Below are 24,805 nucleotides of genomic sequence, written 5' to 3'. Positions count from 1 at the left end.
GGGGCCGGGGGAGCGCCGCGGTGGGAGCGGGGAATGGGGCTGGGGGGAGCGCCCAGGTGGGATGGGAGCGGGAGCCGCGGCCTGGCTGCCGAGGGTGGCCCGGCCGAGCCGGGGATCTGGCCGGCAGCGGGTGGCAGCGGCCGCGGCGGTGCCGGGGCTGGCGGTGCCCAGGGCCCGGCTGCAGCTCGTCCCGCGGCCCCGCAGGGCACGGAGCAGCACCGGGCGCTGTTGGGGACAGCGGTTCAATCGCCATTGTCTCAGCTCGTTCATCAGAGAGGAGGCGGTGGCAACACGCTTCCTCTTCCCAGTCTGGGAGCTGTAGGAGCTTTTGTACCAGCGATTCGGCACAGACTGACCCGGGTGACTTCACCCACCCGCCCATGGGGCCCATCTCTCACAGGAGAGCACAGCAAAGCGCCGTGGCTTTGCTGTCACATAAACCCGCACATGGGATCGTTAACTCCGCTCCAAATCGAGATTACAGTGGCCAGACTGCTTGGTGGGGATAAACTGGCTGGCGGGGTTGCCGTCTCTATGCCCTAATCTTATCTTCTCAAACCTAACTTTGCCAAGCAAGGGTTATTTCAGTAAGTGAAGGGACTATGTCAAGCATTTTTCTGTAAGGTGAATGTGGTGTTGCCTTGTACAGTACAAACTGGGGAATTAATTTGGAGAATATTAATATTGCTACTAGAGTTCTATTTATGCTATTTTTCTAATCTAATATATTGTTTACAGTGGGATTTTGAACCGTTCCAGCCCTCAACCAAAGCGATTAGTAGAGGCACACCAAGGCAATCCACGGGTTTAGACAAATAAACCATACTCATGTCAACATCTTTCATGGTAGGACTGAGGCAGACAGGATCTGCTGGCAGCTGTGCCATGGTTTGTAAGTCATCTCCCAAGCTAAATATGTCACCTCTGCCAGGTAACCACCTTCAGCACAGGGAAAAGTGAGCGTCATGGCTTGGCTGCATGTCAGGCCCAATCTGACTCTCAGTCCCCTTTACCAGCTGTTCCCTGGTGCCAGCAGTGAGCAAAGGATTAGGTGGTAACAGTTTTGTAAACTGCAGTGGCAAGACTTGCCCCTCAGTTTCTGTAGTTCCAGTAAAGAATAAGCTCTTCTAATACAAATTGCGGATTTTGTTCTTCAACCGGGGCTTGGCTGCTGCTAGGACAGGTGAGGCTGGGCAAGAAGACTTCTGCAGACAGCCACTCAGTTTTTCTAAAAAAGGAGGGCAGAGCTTGATGCTGGAAAGGAGAACTCCTGAAATGCAGAGCCGAGCTAGTTCTCTGAGAAATACTCCCATTAATCTCAGTGAGGTATCACTGTTAATATGTTGGTATAATCTGTCATCCGGTTTTGCAGTGTCACTGGTAATAAAGTTTCATATTGCCTATGTTATCTTTTAATCCAAAAGGAGCAAAGTTTGAGGACGCTGCTGAAGAGCCCAGACTTACACACAGCTGCATTTCAACAGCTGAAGTGCCAGCAGTGTCCCAGTGTCCTGGCTTTATATTGAGGTAGGGCTTGTGGTGATGCAGCTGCCTTCCTGCTCAATACCACACGCCCATCCTTGCATTCCTCTGCAACTCCGCAGTAATTTGCATTTTCAGGTTGTAGAAATGTGCTGGAATATGTGATGTGTACACCATGACTGGAAGGTTGTCTGTTTTGTGGTTCTGGCAAAAAGCTGGGCTGACTCCTGTAAAGGTGCACTGACACCTTCAAAGGTGCACACAGAGGTGTATCATCTTGTCTCCATCTCCTCTCATTCCCTCTGCTCCTCTTTGACTCTTTCTTCTGCCTTTTCCCAAGCCACTGTCATTTTCATTTCCTTCCCTGCTGCCTTGGACATTTGATCTAGACTCTACTCACAAATGTGTCAGAGTTTTTCTGCTCACAGTTTTCAAAGCCTGTTTTTGCACCTTTGTTCTGTAGACACAGGTCTCAGACCAGTGTAACTTCCTGTTGCTGGAACATAAAATATATACAAATTCAAAATACAGTAAAAAAAAAAAATACTGTTCAGACTTGTTTACTTTGAATGAAAATAAAAACATTTATATCATGAAACCTGACTGAGTGGAACCGGGTTAAGAATGCCCCAGCCATCATGACAGTGGTGATGAAACTGGAAGATTTTTTTACTGGAAGTCAGTGTCTATTAAGGAAAGCACTAAATTACTCAGCACAGGTATTGTTAGAGCAGTCCTGACCAATAACATATTTTTAATACCAGTGACTCTTGTTGAACTCATCTCTGTAATTGTTTTTGATGATAGAATGAATCAGAGTGCCCTAAAAACATAGCAATAAAAGAAAGCACTTATTATGGACCAAGGAGCCATTAAGTCTAAATCCTAAAAATTGGCATTCAGCATACAAGATTAAGGAAGCAAAAGCCTTGTTAGTTTGGTTACTTTTATTTACAAAGTAAGAAAAAACAGAACCTTCAAACAGCTTAAGTAGTTTTGATTAAAAACGTTCTTAAGACTAGAAATATGTTATTGTGCACTCAGCCAGAAATGCGTTTTAACAAATGAGGGTTACAAGAAGGATGAAGGAACTTTTCTTACTGCGTGCATCCCAGTTGTGGGGCCCAGTCATGTAGTGTGCTTGGAAGGAGCAACCCACTAAGCATGAACAGCCAAGGGCTGATTAGTAAGACATTTAACCTATTATTTTTTCACAGGACAAAGAGACTTTCGTTCTGTAAGGTATTTGTAAAATGGGTTTCCACAATGAACCAGGCAAACCCAGACAACCTTTGCTTCCTCATAGGTGTTTGCATAGCAAATCTGTTACTAATTACAACTCTTGACACTCAGGAGTATGTGAGCTGTGTGGTTTGCCCTTATTATTTTTAGGTCAAATTGTACCCACTTACAATCTCCTGCCTGCCCTTCACAAGCACTGTCTACTTGTCTAGAGGTGGAGAACTTTGATGAGCATTAAACTGTCACATAAAGACATACTGAATTCTGAAAGAGACATTGAATATCTGTATAGGATTATGCAAAGAGGGACACAGAAGTAGGGTCTTTAGTTTTCTCTGCACTGCAAAATTAATCTGGGTTGTACAAATCCATCAAATGAATAGGCAGGCTCTGAAAACTTCCTTTTCCCCACCCAAGATATAATTGCCACTGGGATGCCAGAAGTGAATGAGATTCTGTCAGGAGGTTATATTGATAAAGTAAACATCCTGCACAAAAGCTGAGTTTCTTTTGGCTGTTTTGCACAGATGAGTTCTTATTACAAGCCTGCACAATAACCAGTCCCATGATTTGTTAAACAGATAAGAGAGAAGCAGTTCCTCACTTGCCAAAATGGATGTATCAGTGACAAGACACGGCTCATGCTCCCAGCTACTCACTTTTTGGAGCTACTCACTTTTTGGCAGTGGTGATGGGCTGGCTTCAGGCAGGAGAGCAGGATACCATGGCTCAGGGAGCCAATTAAATGTAGTGGGGAGGGAGCAGAGCAGCACAGCTTTAGTGAGGCACAGGAAATGGGTTTGCCAGGTGAAACTCCACTCCCAGTCTACACTGGAGAGTAAATCAACCATTTGGGGTAAATACAGGGGAGAAAAATACCCTTCTGCTTTCTTTTGACCTCATAACAGAATATGAGGATTTAGCCTTCCTGTCTTAGGGGTGTGCAGGATAATGGAGGAAGTGGTGGTTTCATTAAGGTTTGACTTAGAAGCTTTAGTAGTAAAGGTCTTTCCATTTCTTGGATTTAGAGGACACAGGGTTTGGGCTTTGTTAGCATGTTCAAGGACACGTGGCAGCAAAACTACCCTGTGAAAAGTTTATGCTTTGTGTCCTGCAGACAGCATGGATATAGCTTTTTTTCCTTGCCACAAACTGACCCAGATTTCAGCTTTATTTGACAGTCTTTTTGAGCATAGTGTGAAGGAGAGGCATCGCTTCTGGAAATGCATGTCAATGGTTTTGTGAAATGAGCGTCTCTCCCTTCCTCAGCCTTCCCCCAATCTAATTAATAAGGTCATCCCACTGAAGGCAGGCCTATAAATAGCTTTCCAAGCACTAATGGAATTAGTTCTGGCCTGGACGACTTTTCCAGGGTGACACAGGTATCGAAGAAGGGCTTGCTCCTTGGCACAGACAGCCACTTACAGCAGGAAATGTTGAAATGTAAACATTTACCTGATGTCCCAGCTCTTGCTGCCAGCACTAAACCTGAAATAGGATTACAGCATTGCCACTCGCATTGTAGAAAGACTTGCAAGTGAAACAAGGGATATTAGAGGGATGGGCCTTGTATTAGATTACATTAGTCTGGATAATGAAATGTCAAATTCTGCTGAAGGTTTCTCGTTTGTCACTATTTCTGAGGAAAGTGTATTTTTTATGTCCCACAAACCCACAAGATTTTGTGAGGATAATAAACAGTTACCATGGGGAATAAAATCGAAGTACTTCCAGTTGATAAGAATCTTTACTATGACAGCATTTAATGGGAAAGGAATAGCACAGCTATAAACTCTCAAAAGAGAGTGATGATTAAAAATTGACTATTTAAATCATCAGTGAATAGAGCCACTGAACCCCTTCAAAAGCAATGGCTGAATTATTAACATTTAAAATCTGGCATGAGACTGGAATTTTATCATGAAAATAAAACTTAAATGCATCATAGAAAATGTAAGCTCTGATCATTTAAAAAACTTGAACCAAAATGTAAGGAGAATGTATCTGATTCAGGAACTTCAAATCAATAAGCATTAAGCGCCTGAAAACATGAGACAAACATGAAATTATAATGTGATTATCTATGTGACTAATAAAGTTTAATTACAGTAAAATAATGGAGAAACATTATTTTGCAGTCTGTTCTGTTTGTTCTGTCTTCACAGTCTATTCTTCTATTTGGCCTGGGTATTGCAATGGTCCTACCATGTATTGCATTTTCAGTAAACAAAAGGGCATTTCAAAGATTTCAAAATGCTTTTTGGGAAAAATTTTATATTTATTAATCTTTTCAATCAAATTCTTTGCTGTTGCATGTTCTGAATATAACCTTCTCCTTAAATGAAGAAGATGACATGAGGGCAGTAGGTGCTTCTTCATGTAACTGAGAAAAGATCACTAATTTAGAGAAGGAGAGAAAAGCAGCACTTTTCAGTCTCTGAAATGGCTTTGGACCAGCTGCAGAAAATCTGAGTCATCAGATGAATCAAGTCTGTTAATGACCGCAGAGAACTTTTACTTCAAAAAATGCAGAAGCATCCTGCTTTCCGATATTGATTCTGTAGTGCTTCCTTTGGGAGGCTTTAGTCATAAAGGTGCCAGATTTGAAGACTTTTTTAGAAATAAAAAATGTGAGAAGGGTTTGGCTTTTAGTAATTGTACCATAAAAAAGATGGTGGCCCATAGCCCTTGGAACATCTATAAGTTTCTCTAACAGAAATTAGGATGGAATTTTGGCTGACAGGCAAAGAGTGAGTTACTAAAGGTAAAAGTCACTCATAAAGAGAATTTTATATGAAAGGCCAGATCAGGACAACCTGGCTCAGGAGCTAAGCAGCTGCCATTGCCTTCAGCTTTAGACTGGGGAACACCTGAAAAATCACAGTTTAGTTTCTTAAAGCAAAGGGATAAGAGTCATGAGGATCTGTGTTGCAGCCTGCCTTTAGGAAGTCTACAAGAGAGAATTACTCTACTGTATTGTAACAGTATATCCTCTCTGTGTCATTAGATCCTAAGAGATGAGGTCTCTCACCCTATCCTCCAGTTGTCTTGTTATTGTGGCCTGCAAAGAAAAGCCCCATCTGTACCCCATCCTTGGGAAAAAAAAAAAGACCATTTTTGCCCTTTTTTCAGATGTAGGATTTTAGCACCCAGAAATGGAGTCCATTTCTGGGTGATAAAAATGGGTAGAACTAAATTATTCCTCTTTGGACCCAATATTTTAATATATCCAAATTCTTCCCTTTCAGAAGTAAATGAAAAATGTTCACCCTTGTACCAAAGCCAAAATAAAGCAGTTCTGTGAATCCTGGTCTACAGTGGACCATCTTTAACTGATGTTTATAACATCACATGCAAAATCTTTTCCCCTCTTTTCTTCTCCCCATCACTGGGATTTTGCTCTGTGAATGTCTGCCATCCACTCTTAATGTGCCAATCGCTCTTAGTTTCTCATCTTGACATCATGATCAATGAGGGGAAATAAGCTGTTACTTAATGGGGCTGAAACAAAATCCATTTAAGTTAACGGAAAGACTCTCATTGTTTCCTATCAGCCCTAGGTCAGTCCAGAGTGAACAGAGTGGGTGGAATTTAGCCTGTCATTTGTCATCTGAGAGGAAATGATTCCTACATCCCATTTGGACTGCTTAGAGATTTTAAACATATTTAGCAAAAGCAAACAGATTGATTTCTTGTCAGTTGTTAAACGGTTGAAACGTTACTCTGGTTGGATAGTCTCAGTTTAAAATAATACTCCGTTTTCTCAATAGTTAAAAAAACCCCCAAATATAGGAGAGAAAGATCAAGGTGGGTGTAAGTCAGTGAAACTGAAGAGGTGCCTGCATCATCTACACAGGAGCTCAGCCTCGCAGGCAGGGGCTGCACAGGGCCTGTGAACTCACCCTGCCCTTCCTGCCACCTAGCTGACAGCCTCTCAGAGTTATTTATTTTAGGTTTCCTAAATACATTTGGAGAGGGAGAAAACATCTGTACTCCAACACATAGTGTTGTTCTAAGGTCTTCTAGGTTTTGTAAACAGATTTAATAAAATATGAATCCATTTTTCTCTATTGCTTGTAAATGTTTACAAATATCATTCAGAAGCAAAATGAACATGTTCTTTAATATAGCCCAGCTAACATCAGACTGTCCCTACTATATCTCCCAGTCTGAATAATGCTTGTTAGCCTTGGGAAGAGGGAGCAGAGTGCCTGGCAGGGACAAGAGCATCTGAGTGATTGTCTGACTTGCAATTCCCCTGATAAGTTTAGAGACTGTTTCTGCAGTGTTTCTGCAGAAATAACTTCTGTTCTTTAAGAACAAAAGTCAAAGTGTTCTGTTTCTTGGTTATGGTGCATTACAAAGAGTAAAGGGATTTCTGTTTCACCACGTCCCTTCTGAACAGCAGGAAACTCTTGGGATATATCATTTAGTTGCTGATGGCCAGGCCAAGTTGCTGAGAGGTCAGAGGACTTGCAAGAGACAGAGACATCAAGAAGTTTGATTTCAGTGCAAATTCATCTACTCTGCTCCAAACAGTGATTGCAAAACAAGTGTTACTGCTGCTGGCAAGCTTTGTGAGGCCTTACATCCACCATCCACTTTGTTCTGTCTGTCCTTGAGTTAGAGTGATAGATTGTGTTATCTTCGATGGAAGGGATGAATTTTCAGACAGACCCTGACCTAACTTCTCTTTCTGTTGTGGTGGATGAAAGTCTGCAGCATTCCAGTGATATTACTGAGGGATTGGACTCACACAAATGAGACTATGACCCCTCACATAATTGCTGGAAGGACTAAAGGGGAAAAAAAACCCTAATACTTGGGAAGTTTTTAGGAGCCGTCTGGAAAGCGCTTGGGTAAACAACAATCCAGAGGGGGCACAGGAGTCACTCAACTTGTTTTTTAAATCTCTCAGACAGCAAATTCCTGTCCTCTAGATTCCTGGGTCTTAAGGCTCAGTAGCAATATTTGTAAGTAGAGGCTGGTTGAAGAAAATCAAGAAATAAACAGACAATGCCCCTGATGAAGAGCTGAAATAGAGATTATTGTAGGCACAGATCATGTCTTTCCAGAAACTGTTCCTTCCCTAGGGCTGTCACTTCTGAGCTGCTTCTGGTTGCCCACAGAGGGGAGTGGGGATCCTCACCAGGGTCTAACCTTTTTCTGCTGCACTGGGTGTTACAACCTCTTATCTGTTGCTTGTGGGTGCTAAATTGCAAGGCCACATTTTTGGGAACAGAACCCAGAGCCTTGGAGGAAGGCCGTGCTTTCAAACTCTGTTTCCTCAGTAGCTTCTGCGGTGCTGGCAGGGGATCAAAGCCCAGGAATTCCTGTGCTGTGCTCAGGCTGTTCCTCCTGGCTGAGGCCACAGCACTCTCCTCCTTTCTCTATGGTTTCAGCAGGATCAGTTATATAAATGACAGGGCAAGATACAGCCCTGGTGTGAGAGTGGGGCTGGAGAGGGCACAGGGCTGCTTGTGTGCAGACAAACCACCGTGGTGGCATCTGCCCTCGGCTGACCCCGCTGGCAGCTGTGCCCTGTCCTGCTCCTACCAGCTGCCCAAGGCTCATTTCAAACAGCTTCACATCTGATAGAAATAGGAATGGTGGCTTCTGAACGGCCTCCAATTCTTTGGAACTTTACAGGAGTCTTGTAATAGCATTTTACTTAAATTCTAGAAAACAACCCCAAAGCTATTAGCAACCTGGCACTGGAAAAACCTCTGTGGAGGTTCAGTCAAAATGACAAAAGTCTCCATCCAAAATTTATAAAGGCAGTTTTTCAGTGGAAGTCCAAATTCCCATATTTTGGCAGTAGACCTGTACTGGGTACATTTGCACTAACATTAACCATTTAAAAGCTTCTTAGTGCCCTTTGACACAAAAAGGAGAATGCTTCCTTTGAGGAAAGATGTCCCTTAGCAGAGGAGAGGAAATACACTGGAGGAGTTAATCTCTTCCCTTTTGTTCTTGAGTTTTGAGGGGGACAAAGGCTCAACTTTTGGATGGTGACATTAATCCCACACAAACTGAGCAATGGGCTGTGCCCCCGCTAGGAGCTCCTGCAACATGGAAGGTTAAACTAAATGGTTGTTAAACTCCAGGCTGTATAGTGCATGACACATTAGTGCTGCTTTTAGTCATCAATACATTGCTATTTAAAGATGACTGATGATTATTCATATTAAAAGTGTTTCTTTTTCATTTGATATTTTTTGCTGTCATGCAGACATCTCTATAATTAAATGTGTGCTTAACTCTTCTGTCTCCAGTTAAGTAGACATTAATGGGAACCTACCAAAAACAACTGTCAGAAATGTTCCTGCACTTTAATTTAAAAGTATTAATATCAAATTACAGGGATGATAAAAGTCCAGTATGAGATCACTAAAGGGAATCAAGGCTAAATAGTTTTGGAATCATCCAAGGTAGTTTGTTCAAACTGCTCTTTTTCTTACAGTTTTTCTATAGTCACAGCAGAGACCTATTCTCCACAGCATAAGGAGGGGTTTAAAATTAAACACTTTTAAGCACAAAATCTCTCTACTTATAAAAGAGTAGTACTGAAGTTGCAAAATCAAAGACCTTAATATTAGGAAGCACCAAAATTCAAGTCAAGTCTGTCTTAGCCTGTCTCTGTCTAATATTTCACACTATGTAATGCCATAATCAAACAGTATTTTTCCTGTGGGAAAAATCACACAACTGAATAGACTATGTACACTTTGGGAGTAGCTATTCAACATTTCATTTTTCAGTGTGTGGCATAGGGTTTAATCCAAGCTAGGAGGGAGAGGTCTTACACAAGTCTTGATAATCTGATCTGATCCTTAAATCATTTAAAGACCAGCCCTAATCTAACCTGGGCACTGAATCCACATGCTAAAATTTTCCTGTGATTTTTTTTTTTTTTTTAGAATTTTCTTTCCCTACAGTAAGATCAAATCACCTGCTGCAGTGCCTGCAGGAGGGCACTGCCTCACTGAGTAAACAACCATGGCTTGATCCTGCCTTCCCAGGGAGCAGATGGATGCTTGAGATAACCTGAGGTATAGATGGTATTGTACCACTGACTGGAGATCCCAAAGGTGCTCTTTTTACAGCCACTTCCCAGGCAGGAGGATTTCCATCCTTGCAGCATTGCTCTGTCATGACCTTGCCTCTGTTCCAGGCTATGGAATGGGGCTGAGCTACACCTTACACAACCTGCAGACCAAGCTGGAGGCCCCCAACACAACCAAAATTGGATCAATTCTTTTGTAACAAGTGAGTGGGACCTTAAATGGGTATGTTGTTTGTACTCATCCCTTTGCTGCTAAGGAGCAGAGAACAAATATTTGTACAACTGCCTTCACAAATCCAGTTCACATAAACCCTCTGCCCTCCCTGCAATAAAAAGCTGCCAAAAAAGATTGGCTGTTCATTAAATTTTGTTGTGGGTGATGAATGTGGCTGCCTCCAAAAGCAGTCCTGCCCTCTAGACTGAACACAGCCTGGCAGGAATGACCCAGCTGTTCTGACTGGCTTGGAGGGCAGATCCTCAGCCTCTCTTGGGTGCTGTGACTCCAGTGCAGCCAGGGCTGCTCTCTGGACCTTTATTCCAGCTGATTAGCTGCACAGCTTTACATCCCAAATCCTGCTTTTTTCCTCAAATGTGAAAGCCCAAGCCAAGCAGCTCAGAGTCTCTGCTTTGGTCACAATTTACCCACTGCAGCAAGGGTTTGCTGGGGGAGGGCTGGAGAACAGCATCATGAAGATGTGTCTGCTCCAGCTGGGAATTTCTGCAGAGTTCCCAGCTTGGAGGGGAATGGGACAAAGCCCATCCTGCTGACAGTCGCACAGAGGAGGTGGCAAAGCTACTCATATTTGTTGTCAAAAATGGACATGCTAGCAGGGGCCACAGCCTGAGCTCAGCCTGTGGGAATGTGGGCAGCCACTCTGCATGCCTGCCCAGGGAGCTGTGCCAGCTCACCTCCACCCTGACCTCACACAGCCCCTGTTATTCCAGCTCTGAGTCCAGCTCCAAGAAGCAGCTTTGTCCTCAGGAGCAAGGTTTGTTTTGATGGCAGGATGATTAATGTGCCTCAGCTCCACAGCTGTAAAATCCCTGGGGAGATGGAGCATGGCTAATTTATACTGTGCCACAGCCAGGTGAGCACAGCACCAGGTCCCTACTCAGGCATGACCGTGCTCAGGCTCAGTATTTACCTGACTGTAAAAACTACAGGTGCTTTCCTCATCTTATAGTGCCAAAGCTGGTATCCACTAACCATCCCACTTGAAAAAATACCACCCAGCTCCCTAGAGAGGCCACAGTGAGAAGCCATCAGCTCTAGCAAACGTTTTCTATGGGATCAAGGAAATTGCAGTCACTTTCCTTACACTGGGACTTGAGGCAGCATTGAAGGAGCAAGCCCTGTCTTCTGCTGTCCTGCAGGTGAGGCAGTGAAGCTCATCTCTTTTTTTAAATTAATAATGGGCTAAAACCAGTGTAGGAAAAAGCCATCCTCAATCAAAGAAGCCCTTGGTTAATGGCAGGTCCTGCCCTGCAGAGCAATCCTGGCCTGGGGCAGCATCACTGCAAGGCTCTCCTGATTTAAGGCCTGAGGGTATTTTGTATTTGCACATTCATCCTTCACATAACCATGTCCATGTTTACATATGGCTGATCTAGATTTTACCCTGATTTCCCAACCAACAATCCCTGTCATTTCCTCCTTGACTCACCTCAAAGCCAAACTGTTCAGTGCTGGTCTGGGAGTGATAAAAACACATGTATCCTGTGTTGGATAAATGCACTGAAGCAGCAGCAAGAACAGCTTTGGGGACACTCTTCCCATATGCCAGTGTCCTTTGTTTTATGTTCACTATGGTTTGTTTTTTTTTTTTTTTTGTGCTGATAAACTCTGCAAATAGAAATATCAAGCCAGACTGGTTTCTGTGAGCATTTGACATTGATAGAATAAATTACCTTTCCCACATATTTTCCATTATATATCTCCTTCCATTTTGAGCTGCACACGGACATGGGAAGGAAACCTTTGCCATCACAGCCCTTTGCAAACACAGTTCTCTTCCAAGCTTTTGGTCTTACTGCTAAATAAATATGTATGCAAGATAGGCCTGGTGTAGTAGTAAAAACCCACTATTATTTATACAGCTTTCAAACCTATACAAATTCTAATTTTTCACACAGCACCCTTGTTCTAAGGCATGGAGCTGCAGAGGATCTTCCACAGCTGTGCTTTCACCACCTCTGGGACCAGAAACCCAAAATGCACAGTAGAGACCAAACCTGGGGTTTTTTTCACTGAACACAAATGAAATGTCTTCTTACCTCAGGGGAAACAAAATACACCCGAGAGCTGAATTTCCTCTGGAGGTACCCAACTCTCTCCTTTGGTTGTGAAAGCAAAACTGAATTTCTAATCAGGCACTCAGCTAAGTAAAGGAGGAGCAATTCCATAGCCATGAGCTTGGGCTTGCAGTCTGATTGACCCCACAACACTGGTTCTGGAAGAAATCATCTCACCCAACCAAAAGGGTAACATAAAGAAATTCTTCCATACCCTGAAAGGCAACAAAATGCCTGGCCAGTTTTAAAGCTTTTTGGTTTAAAAAAAAAAAAAATACAGCTGAGTTTCATCAACTGCTGACAAATATTTTATTTTCATTTACAAACTCCTGCAGTCTGTGAGTACATAGTCCCAAACCACTCCCAGAGCAGCATCACTCTGGCACTAAGGCAGAAGTCCTGTCCCATCCAGGGTGAGTGCTGCACTGGGCTTAGCTCAGACCCACATGGCCAAGAAGGGGACCCCCAGGGTCAAGTAGAGGAAAGCCCCAAACCCAGCATTTCCTGAACTCTCTCTATTCTCAGTCATTTCTGTTTAGTTCTGTTTTCTTCCACTTCACTTCTGGGATGGCCCTGCAGGTTGGACACAGCTCCTGAAGCCTTGCAGAGATGTTTTTATATTGCATCTTATATCATTACATATTCTTATGTATTACATACAGTCTTATATGTATTTATACACACACACAGAGGCAGGTCAGCCCTGGTTTGCCAGCTGGACTGGACTGCAGAAGTGACAGAGAGGGGAGCAAAGGCTGGGGAGATTTACAAATCTGCTCTATACATTGCAACAGACCTCATGCAAAGTCAACATGGCCTTGCATCATCAAGCACAGGCTGGAGCCAGGAAAGAGCTCAGCTGGAGAAGCCACAGAATGAGGAGAGAACAAGCCTGTTCAGGTAAGAACTCTGCATCTAAAAACATGTCCTGACATATTCACAAGAGGAGGTTAAGTATTTTTGAAGTTGATTTTTCTTTTCTTGCAACTCCCCAATCCTCTGAGCTCATTAAAATGAAGACACTAATTTCCAGGAGTGGCCAACAGGGAAAGGTCAAGGAAGGACTTATTTGTAATGTCGACTCTCAAATTCCAGGGAGAACAGCAGGATTTTTATTAAACCATCATCAAATTCTAAATTACTGCACTGTCAAAGGAAAGTAGGACTGCCATTATACAAAAGGAAGTGAAAGAAAAGACGTGATGATTTATAGCTTGTACACAAGTCTGTCTGAAATGGGGTCTTGGGCTGACAAAAGCAAGGGTCTGGTTACCAGCAGCTGGTCCTGGCTGGGCACAGAGCAGCCAGAGCTGCTGCATCAGTTGTGTTATACATGCCCTCTGTAAAGCAGGTTTTGTGGGGACACATTCATAGAACCCCAGTTCTGAAGATTCAGAGTTCCTCAAAGAATGTTCTACAGTCTTCAAAAGAAATGAAGCAGCAGTTTTTTGCTGTTGCACCAAACCTCAAATAAAGAAAGCAAGCCCTGGGAACCCAGTAAAATCTGTACTGAACAGGACACTCAGTCTCTTAGGGAGGCACTCCAGTGTAAAATCCAGAGCTGATGCTTGCTGCTTTGTAGTTTGTATTTCCATGGACAGATGCCAGAGGAAGACAGTCTGATTAGACAAATTACTTTTGTTCAAATTGAAACACATATTTGATTTTATTCATCCCATCTTCACTTGAAAAATGCCATCTGCCCACTAAAAGGCATCCTGACATCCAACTAAGCAAAAAACATTGCTTGAGGCCCTCAAAGGGAAAACAAAGGGAGGAGCTGAATCTCCCAGGTGCAGCCCTAATGGCATGAATTTGGGGTGGTCAGAGCTGTAGCTGCCTTTGTCCCTCAGGAAAGCTTTGCTCAGATCCATGGGTTGGATCTGAAGACCAAGACACTGTCTTTTAACAGTTAATTAGTTGCACCAATTAGTGGGAACGTCATATAAAGAGTGACAAAATGAGTGTGAAAACCAACAGTAAGAGAGCAGCTGGATCTGAAAGCAGGGTGGAATGGCAGAAAGCTGGGGCAGCACATCCAGCAGCCAAACTGTGGCTTGACAGGCTCTGAAGCATGACAGCCAAATAGAAACCATGGTTGTACCCATGCAGATTTGGGCCCCTCTCCTGCATTGCAGTTGCACTCGTGTCACCCCCAGGTATTTCCACTGAAATCCTGTTGAATTACCTTGAGTAAGCTCCTGCCTGCAGCAGGGATAGGGAGAACAGAGCACAGCACATGGCCTTCAGACCTGTCCAGGGTCACATCCCACTCGAGAGTAACAGAATCTGGCCCCTGCAAATCCAAGAACTGGAGCATGAAAAGACCACTGGTTTGTGGGGAGACACCAAGTGCACGTCATGTGCTGTAACTGCATCTCAGAATGTGCTTTTTAGAAAGCTGATGCTTAGGACAGCAGTTGCATGTCAATGTCAAATATCCTGCCCTGTCTCTTGAGCTTCTGGAGAAAAGGCATGACCCAAGATGAGCTGAAGAATGAGAATCAAGCTGGGGTGACTTCTGTATTGAATTTAAGACACTGTAGTTCAGGGTTAAAATAGAAGCACCTGCAGCAATTACAGGTTCTTTATGCAAGAACCTGTAATTATGTGCACAAAGACGAGTCTCAGCATGTGGAGCTGTGTGCATGCATTATTCATTAATATGGGGCTAGCAACCAGAGAAGCCAATAGGGTTGCTACATCATTGCATTCTTTATTATCTTTTATTAGGAGACATGCATTATGATAGTTTCAGTTTTTAAAATCCAAACAGTAAAGTGTTTTCTGACTGTACCACATACAGGAGCAGCCTGTGCTGTGCCAGCAGCCAGGGCTGTACCGACAAACCTAATTATCTCTCTGCAGCCTTGCCCTGCTCTGCTCATCTGGGGCACTTGCTGTCCCCATCTCCCAGGTTGAAGTCATGATCAGGCTCACTGGGAGCTCTTAGCCCAAAGTGCCCCTTTGAACTCAGGGCTGCTCTGAGCCCTCGGTGCCTTCTGGCAGGTTGTGCTGGGGGGTTGAGATGCTGTGATCTGGCCAGCAGAGGTTTATCTGCTAAGACAGAAAAGCTGTGCCCTCTAGGAGCAGAGCAAATCTGACTGGCTGGCACTTCAATCAAACAAGAGTGGCAAAAGGCTTCTGACCCAAGAGGATGGTCTTGAGCTCTGCACTGACAAGATGCAGTGACAGGAGCTGCCCGAGCTCACAGCACTGTTACGCACTGGTAACACAAATCCCACCTGGCCCAGCTCAGGACAGGCATTCCTGCCATCCAGCCAGGTCCTGGCGCTCATCCTGGGGGAACTGGCCTCTGACGATAGCAGGGAGCTGCTGAGACCCAGCTTCCGCTTCCAGCTATCTGCACAGGATGGGAAGTACCTCGAAATCCAAGGGTACCCTGCTCATTGCAGGCAGGTGAGTGCTGCTGCACACCTGCCTGGAAAGAACCCATAGCAAAAGGCTGGCCCTGCTCCAGTCCAGGTAAGGGCAAGATTTTGCTATGTGTAGAAACAAAGAGAGGTGCTTCACCCTCATGTGACAGGAGCACAGCTTTAGCATTTTGCCTTCATCCATTTCATCCAATAACTACGCCTTGGCTTCTTCTGTTAAAAAAAATATGGAAATGATCCGGCCTCTGTAACATCTGTGACTCCAGATTACCCTGAATGCTTCCCAGCAGAGAGGGCACAGAAAAAACATGGTCATCTCCTCCCTAGCAGCTGTTAAACAAAACAGGAAAAGGGAGCTCTACAGCATGACTGTGCTTTGAAGCTCTGCCCTGCGGGCCAGGCTTTGGCCACCTTTGGGGAAGTTTTAACAGCACCATTCACCCACCTCCCTGCTGGTTCTTTGCCTTCTTGCCTCAAGCATGACTGCCCTCTCCCCTGGGAGCTCTATCCCAGGTTGGGGCATCCAACCAACCCTTTCACTGTACATGAAGAGCAAACAGGCAACAAAATAAAAGCACACAATCACCTTCAGCAGCTGAAGAAGGCAAAGCATTTTATGTTTGCAAAAGGGAAGAGCAGTGAGTCTACCTGCAAAACAGCTTCCCATTAACCAGCCCATGATAATATCTTACACTCTCCTAATGGCAGTTTAACTGTCACCCCAACAAACAGATGGACTTTTGTAATACTGAGAGCACAAATTCACAGGACGAGGGAAGCCTCAGCATCTCATGGCCTACTGTTGGCTGGAGGGGAAATAAAAAGGGTCCTTTGTCCCTTCAGCTCTCCAGAGGCAATAATGGGGGAGCAGCATGTCCCGTCCCAGGCCAAATAAACCTGCCAAGGCAGTTACAAAAAGGCATGGATGTGACAATGATGATCCCTATCTCCTCCTTCAGTATGGCTTAACACTCCCACCTGTCCCAGCAGTTCTCTAATCTCTACCACCAAGAACTGGTGAAAACCTCCCTCCTCCCAGGGAACTCAAACACCAGCACCTTTTGTAAATACACATCCCAAAGTTGGGGTGTTAATACTTCACAATTTTTTCCATGCCAGAATGAGTTAAGGTAGGAGTCTCTGTCCTGGCTTCAAGTTTCCTGGCTTTCCCCTGTCTGCGTCACGACATAATTCTTTCCAGCAGCCTTTTCCTCAGATGTTCAGAGTTAGCATTGGGATCCCTGCCAGTTTTCCTTCCCAAAACAAACAGGGAGCCTCCTGATGCCAAAGATTTGCCTTCTATTCATTTCTCCAGGGATAGGACACTTGGCTTTACAAGCGATGCCCCAATATTCAATTCAGCAAGTGTATATAAATAAAAATGCAGCTTTACAGAGCCTTGTCTGCACCAGAAAAGACTGGATGGCGTGCCCCTAACAAGCTGTCTCTCTCCATCAACTGTAAATAGAGCTTCAATTAATTAATGAGATTATCTGCCAAGTTAGTACACATTGCTTCAGCAAGGAAAATAAGGTTTATTGTCAAATTACTTTTTGCTGGTGTAATCATGTCAGCATCAGAGTTTTTGCAAGTAATAAAAACACCCACCCATTATTAAACCACCCTAGTTCCAGTGTAAACCTAGTCTAAAACTAAAGCCCTGAAAAGTGATAAAATACCATTCCCATCTCAGTAAAAAAGCTTTTCTTTCCCTCCAGTGTCCCTGGGATCATAACACCTCCCCTGCCCTGACGACCTGCCTGCTTTGCCTGGAGGGCTGGAAATTGCAGAGCTGCTGGTGGCTGATGAGAAATGATTTAAAGAAGCATTGCTGAGAACCCTGCAGAGAGCAAACCACAGCCCTGCACTGCTCCCCACGGGGCACAGCTGAAATTTGGGAAGATTCTGTCTCACTAAGGGACATGTCCTTCAGGCTCAGGACAGGTGGGGTGTTTGTCCTTCAGCAAGCCCAGGCTGCTGCTGTCTGCTCTTTTGGAAGGAAAAAGGGTAGGTTTTCTCTTTTTGAGGAAACAAGTGTGTGACTTACATCAAATCTGTGCTTAAAATGCTCCTGAAACAGGAATGCAGAGAATGGGAAAGAAATCACCTGTAAAAAGCACTATTAATATGCCTCCATCAAGTATTGTCTTTTTTTGGTTGTTGTTGTTTTTGGGGAGGGTGTGAGGTGCAGTGGCTGTACCCAATGGACAGGGCATCTACATACATTACATCATCTGCTGCTACTCACAGATTTTTTCAATCCACCCTTTATGCTCATTATATTCCCTTTATGTGTGCCCAGCTTCCAGCAATAAACTTAAGACAATTCCCATTAATCTCTCAGAAATTCAGGGGGTTTGTCATTAGAAGAAGGCAAAGGTGGATATGCCCAATTCCTCCCTGCCCTCCTCTTTCTTTAAAGGTTTAGCCCTAGAATTGACCTGAATTTGTATACTTATTTTACATTAAAGAAGTAGCAGAGATAAAAATAGAATATGAAGAATATTACATAATGAACTGATAAAAGGATATTGATTACTTAGGCAATATAATTACTACAAATAAAGGTGGATGCTAAGCCTATATTCCTTGCTCATGCTGAAGCCAATAGCAGTTAAATTCAGTGTATTTTTAGAGTAATAAAGAGCTATACCATGGGCCCAATCAACTTCAATACAGAAGGAGTGCAAAATGAGAGTGCTTAAACAATATGTCCACATCTTCTAGGCATTCAGGAAGAGACACAAATATATAATCATTCATAATTAACAATTTCTCCATGGCACTATCCGTGAAAGGATCTCATGTTCCTTAATAAATATTAATTAAATCAACCCTACACCCCACTTCTGTAACAATTATTCCTGACATTAACAGATGGAGAAACTAGGGCACAGCTTCATTGCCCACACAGAGCATCTGCTGCAGATCTGGGATGAGACTGACCCATCCCCAGCCAGGGCTGAACCATCAGATTCTGGATCCTTGTGACAAGGATCTGCCTCCAAAAACTGCCCCTGATTTGTCACATTGGGGTGGAAATGCCTCTTTGAAACATGAATGTCAAACAGTGTCAGTGTTAGATAGAGAAACCGAGGAGCAGTGTCTCCAAGGAAACCAGCATATGTGAGGAGGAAGTAAGGAAAATAAAGCAGGAGCAGAACAGAAGCTTGAGAAGGCATCTGTTCAGATTTTTCTGGTTTTATCATTCTGCTATGATTTTCTCTAGTTAATTCAGATAGCTTTCTGCTGTGGATGTCAGAGCAATTTATTTATAAACAATTAATTTAGCTTTCCACCACTCTAGCATGAAGAGCCAGCCCTTCACCTCAGAGCCCTGAGAGCTGCCCCAGGAGTCCACCTGCTTTCCTTGGGGGGAGCAGCCACCAGCAGACTCCAGCACATGTACATGCTTCCCATCCTGCTCACATGCACATCCTTGCTGAGGCTCCAGCTGTCATTCCATGCAGGAGCCCCTCAGGGAGCCCAGCAGGACACGTGGATTCAGTTTAACCCCCAGAGCCCACCCCACAGAACAGATCCTGCACAGGGAGTCAAGCACTTGGGACAGCCACAAAGTCACTTGGGCTGGAGCAGGGCCAGGACACGAGGGCAATGCTTTGCCCATAGCAAAGGTACACAGGCAGCTCAAGAGACTTGGGGCTGTGGGGTTTGATCCCTCTAAAAGATGACAGTTGGGCTCCCCAAAGCAGCATTGGCTCATGGTTGGAAGAACAGTACTTCCAATTAAACTCCCAATACCAATTCTTATCTCCTGGCATTCCCACCAAAGCACCAACATCACACAAGCTGCATGACTGATGACTCAAGGTGATGCAGCTCTAGGCAGTAAAAATTATTCTTATGTTCAAGCCAAGGGGTTTGACTTGGACATGTCAATGTGCTCCCACACTCAGCACTACCAGGGGATGAAAAAGTGTGCTGATATAAAAATGAGACAAGATTAACCCCTTTTCAAATTCAAAACAACCACTGCATGGGAAGGAACTCTCCCTGGCAAATATGGGTTAGTCTGTCTGGACTAATCCTCTGCTCATATGTAGTGGCTTATTAGGGATTTTAAAAAGAAATCTGAAGGCTTAGACAGTATGTTTACAGTGGAGCAGCCTCACATGAAAGATGAATTTTCAATGAATTTAATGACATGTTTGACTTGAATAAATATTGGAGAACTCTGGAAATCTTTTTTCCTGTTGTTTCTGTAAAATCCTTTAATAAAGGCTTTATAGAAGCTATAATTTGTGACTCTAAAAGCACACTAAGCCAACTGTAAGCGAGCCAGTGCAGACTGAATTCCTGCTTCCTGCAGAACAGCCATAAATCTTCCCAGCACCCCTGAGCTTGTTTCAGATCACAGAGCTACAGATATCAGAGTGCCATGGTGACCACAGCTCACCCAAAGCAAGTGTTGTAAGGCTGTGACCAGGGTTTGCCCAGATTTAATGTGGCTTGTTCAGTGACCTCTCTGATCCACCTGCGTGGCTGTGGGAGAATATTTTATTTTGTTCTCTTGGATCCTACCGGAGTTAGCCCATGGGCTGAAATTCAAGTGCAGCCCCTATGTGCCAGTTTTGTAGTGATAACCCCCTTATGAACTGCATAAATGACTAAGAAGAGAGAAATCTCAGTGCAGAGGGCAGAAGAGCAGAGAAAACTAACCAAAGACACATGGAGAAAAGCACAGAGGAGACAAGAACTGCCCAGGGATGCCCCACAAACCAAGGGCAGAACTGGGAATAGAGCACATTTCCTAAATCCTTTTCACTCATATTGCTTATGAATAAATGTTAATACAATTTTACCCACATCTCACTCATTTGCAAAGGGTACCTGCTGCAGGACAGGATTTCTGTGCTGGATATCCTGGCCTTAAAATCCTGCCTAATCCTCTGGCCAAAGCATGTCTCCATAGGCACGGGCAGGATTAAGCAAGGCACAAACCCATCCTCAACTGAGCAGGGATGGAAGAGTCAGATTCAGGGGCTCTTTCCCTGAATCCATGGATGCCCAAGCCACATCCTGGTGCTTCCCCATGTGGGACAGGGCTTGGAAGATGCTGCAGGTGTCTCAAAGGGATAGCTCAGTCTCTGCAAAGCTCCTCTGCAAAGGCTCAGTTTGGGATAGAAAGCAACAAAGCCTGGTTCAGGATGTTTTGTACTGTGTGAATTCCAGCAAGGGATTCACATTTTACACACAGCTTATACAAACAGCAGCCCTGCTGTGGGAGTACTCATCCCAGTTTTCTCACCATGAAGCCAATGGCATGGCAGAGGACTGCAAGCACTCGAAGGAACACAGCTTTGAAGCTGATTTCTGGCAAGCTTGGCCTGATAAAAGCCCATTTGCATGCATCAATCTTGACACAGTCATTAAGTAAAGTGTGGCAGCAGAGACCTCCCCAAAGCAGTAATTTCACTCACAGGGACTCGATTACTTGGAATTCTTGTTACATCCTCAAGGACTCTCTCCCACTAACAATTCTCTAATCCTGGTCTAGTATAAACAATATTCCAATATTGGCCTAGTAAGACAAATTACTCCAATATTGGTTTTGTATAGACAAAATTAAGAAAGCCATTTTATTCCTGTTGGGAAGACAAAGTCCTAATGCACTTTAGTTTTTCATTTTCCAGAAAGGGATTTATCCTATGTTTACCTTTCTGCTATCAGAAGGGAAGTATCATTTGCTGCTTTTACCTCCACATTTTGGAGCAGAGTCCACCAACTATCACAACTGACAAATGCCCTCATGAGAGAACCATGGAAACTGCTCCTGTGCCTGCAGCCTCCCCAGGCACAACTTCCTAAGGCTTAAGCCAGAAAAATTACCCTGGCAAAATCAGCAGCTTTGCCATCAAGCTTCAAGGAGCCAGGGATCTGTGGTTAATTAACACAAAACTCCATATCTGGAGAATTTTAGCTATCTAAAGGTATTTATTAACACAGCTTTGCAAGTCTGTTTTACCTACAGAAACAAACACAGTGGCAATGAAATGGTGACATGGTGTCATTACATTATTTGCAGGACCTTCAGCAGAGAACCACAACTTCTTTGCTGGCACTGTGGCATTTGGTGTCACACGAGCTGTGCCATGCTCTTTGTGATATTTTTGAGCTCTTTTTAGTCTTCCCCCAAGGCCTAATTAACAAAGAATGCCAGGGATCCCTTATCACCAAGAAAGCTCCTAGAATGTTAAATGATGCAGGGACCCACAAAAAGCTTTAAAGAGCTTACAGGCTGAAGGGAAGGCAGATGGGAGAGCCCAAGGAGAGATAACTCACCCTGCATGGGTGACAGCAGCCATAACTTATGAGCAGCTCAGTCACTGCCATATTTTGCCAAAGCAGTTGCAATGAATTGCACTTTTTCAGTGTTAAATAACCAAAAGAAGACATTCAACATAGTTATTTAAGCATGATATATGGAAGAGGATTATGGCACCAACTTCTGATTAAGCAGTTTCATCATCAAGGGTTTTACTCCAGTTTAAACCCACCCATCAGGAACCTTCCTTCCAATTCCCAAACCAGGCATATCCATGACTCCCAGGGTGCAAAGGACAGCTTGAAAACAAAACCTGGGTTCACCCACAAGAATTTAGAAACCAAAAGAAAAACCACTAAGCATTCTGGCTCATTTTCTTAAAATACAGTTAAATAAAAGGTACTCTTGAGATTTCTTTGCCATAGCCAGGATGTTCTGTGGCTGATTCAGAAACCAGCATGTCTGGGGATGTAGCACAGGCAGACTGCTCCTACCCAGCTGGAGTACAAACCATGCAATCCAGCCAACAGCTTTGTTCAATTGTGGTTCGAATTCACCGCAATTTATTTCTGGAAGTATTTAAAATGCCTGTCCTGAAGACATTGGGACCACTGCATCCAGTGAGTCATCCATGACACCTGACACAGGTAATAAATCTCACTGTGTTTACTAAAGCTTTCTGTAGGACTCTGTGGGAACTTCACATTAACATGATCTAAAATAGCCTATGGCACAGGCACCTGCAACAGTCTGGGTCCAGTGCTAATTTTCCCTTAATAGCCAGCTAAAATCCACTTAAATAATATCACATATAGGAACGTGAGCACTATTTAGAGGGACACAATAACCTAGTGTTAAACATCCCATGGAGCACTCAGAGGGAGAAAACCAGCAAGATGCAGAAGAAACTTGTTAACCAAAAAGGCCTTTAGCTTATAGCTCTGAAATTATGGGAAAAGCAAGACCTGAGGCAGATAGCATTAGATTTACTGGAGATACAGCCTTAATGGGGCCCAGCAGGAACCTGATACAGCTGAAGGAAGGCTCAGGACAAGAGACAGGGTCAGACACATGGAGATGGACACTAAAATCCAGGATGTGGGCTCAGAAATTCCTGTTCCAGTGGACAATGATGACACACATTTTACATTACTGGTGAATTCACCTCAGTTCCCATTTCCCCTTGGGCAGGAGGCATTGTACCCAGCTTTTCTAGGAAGCATACTGTATCCTGCCAGGGGATCCATGCAGGGAAAGGGGTGCTGTGCTCCCTAAGAGCACAGCTTGTGTTCTACCTACAGAAAATAAGTGCCAAGACAGGCTTGGCACTGCCCTCGGGGAGCTCTCAGCCAACATGGAAAGTATTGAATTCTGATGGGAGCAGCACCTGGCTTCTACAGGAAAGGCACTATCTCTATCCTTTGAAAATCCTTGGTGTTTCTGCTCTCCCTGGGGAGGTGGGAACAGCCTTCCAAGGTCATTTGCACGACTGGCTGAGGAAGATGTGCCGAGGCTGTGGGGCAGCAGAGCTCAGCCCATTGGGGTGGGATGCTCTGAACAACACTGTGTCCCTGCCAAAATAACTGCACTGGGCACAACTCAGGATTAAAGAAGGCCCCTCATCAGAGCCTGAGAGGATAACAGCGTCACTGCTGCCGGTTGCCAGTGGGCTGCAAGGCAGCAGCAGCAATGGAAATTAGACTCTTTATGGCTGGCAGGCAGAACTGCGAGCTCATACCGATGCAGAGCACAGCTCAACACCAAATGATCCCCTGAGCAACGGCTCCACATCAAATCAATCTGAACATACCTGGGGATGGCGTGATTCTTCTGCACACGGGGAGTAAACATAGCAGAGAGGCAGGGACTGGAGCTCCAGGCAGGGTCCCTCACACAACTGTAGTCCTTTTCCCAGGCAGATCAGCAGGGTTCTCGTAGGCAGAGACGAGCCCCTTTGCCCAGCGAGTGCCAGGGGAGCCCTGCTGCATCACCACCAGCCGGATCGGGGGCTGGGTGTCTGCAGGGACCTCAGGAGCATATTCCTTGCTAGGATCCTTCCCTCTGCAGTCATAGAGCACGCAGGAGATCAGGAAAACCAGAAGCAAAATGACATAGCTAGATACCAGAATGATGAGATTCAAGGTAACGGGGTCAATCTCCAAATAAAACTCCATTTGGTCCCATACTAGAGAGGGCAAACCTGGAGAATGAAGTTTCATATGCATGAATGAGCAAGTGCTAACTGATCAGAATAGATGTATTGGCTTTGTGGTAAAAATACACTAATCCTCAGGTCTCCTGTAGCAATGGATTTCCCTGAATGGGATGATTAAAGCAGCTCAGTTTAATAACTTAAGCTCCTTTTTTTAATGCCACGTTGCCTACAGTGGCAGAAGCTAAATTTGATTGCCATATTGATAGGAAAACATCCCCCTTGGCCAGGGACCACCTTTTTCCTTGGTGGGCAGGTACCAAAGTGGGTTTTCTCTAAGGTCATTTTGCAGAGCCACCCTCCCTCAGGTGGGTTTGGACTCATGGGCTGAAAAAACCAGAGCTCTGTAATTAGTAAATGAATACAGAAATAATTAGAAAGTCATTTGCAAGGTAACTTTTCTCAAAATCTCACCAGCCTGATCCTGATGTTGACTAAATTCTTTCTGCCCTGGGCTAGTGCTAGAGAAGTATTGTAAGTAAATTAAAGATCTTATTGCCCAGGTCGCTGTCAGTATTACAAGGACACGTCACACTGCTGTCACACACTGCCCAGCCAGTCCCTGCACAAATCCCTCTGTAGGATCCTGCTTCCCACAGCTTTCTCTGTCTTGTTTGAGTCTCCCACGTGTGAGAAGGTACAATAAAACTGCAGCATTTCTGCAGCCAGGGTGCTGCCAATTTCCTTTTCCTGTGTAGACCCTTGGCTGAGTTTGTGCACCCTCGGGTGAAGTTTGTGAGTGCCTGACAGCAGGGCCAGGCTCCTGAGCACAAATCCTTCAAGTGCCTTTTGCACCTTCCAGATTTATATCTCTGAAGCTGACAAGGGAG

General features: G+C 44.4%; 1 protein-coding gene and 1 long non-coding RNA gene across 4 annotated transcripts; one reads left to right on the top strand and one right to left on the bottom strand.

The window, feature by feature from the left end:
• Positions 1-163: 163 nt before the first annotated feature.
• On the top strand, positions 164-19,583 carry LOC108962672 (uncharacterized). Of its 3 annotated transcripts, none has more exons than XR_007779011.1 (5): positions 164-1,326; positions 1,425-1,527; positions 1,621-9,993; positions 12,773-12,982; positions 17,196-19,583. It is a non-coding gene; the product is annotated as an uncharacterized LOC108962672 (long non-coding RNA). The 3 variants fall into 3 exon arrangements; XR_007779013.1 differs by lacking the exons at positions 12,773-12,982; positions 17,196-19,583 and adding exons at positions 10,975-11,164; positions 11,924-12,581; XR_007779012.1 differs by lacking the exons at positions 12,773-12,982; positions 17,196-19,583 and adding an exon at positions 10,975-12,581.
• Positions 19,584-23,652: 4,069 nt separating this feature from the next.
• SMIM36 (small integral membrane protein 36) lies at positions 23,653-23,937 on the bottom strand. Its single transcript, XM_050981574.1, has one exon. It carries the CDS (start codon positions 23,935-23,937, stop codon positions 23,653-23,655), a length of 285 nt encoding a protein of 94 aa, XP_050837531.1.
• Positions 23,938-24,805: the final 868 nt, after the last annotated feature.

This window comes from Serinus canaria, chromosome 18, assembly GCF_022539315.1.
Source record: "Serinus canaria isolate serCan28SL12 chromosome 18, serCan2020, whole genome shotgun sequence".
Taxonomy (NCBI): domain Eukaryota; kingdom Metazoa; phylum Chordata; class Aves; order Passeriformes; family Fringillidae; genus Serinus; species Serinus canaria.
Note: the sequence above shows the minus strand (reverse complement) of the source record. Positions and strands in the feature narration are given on the sequence as shown.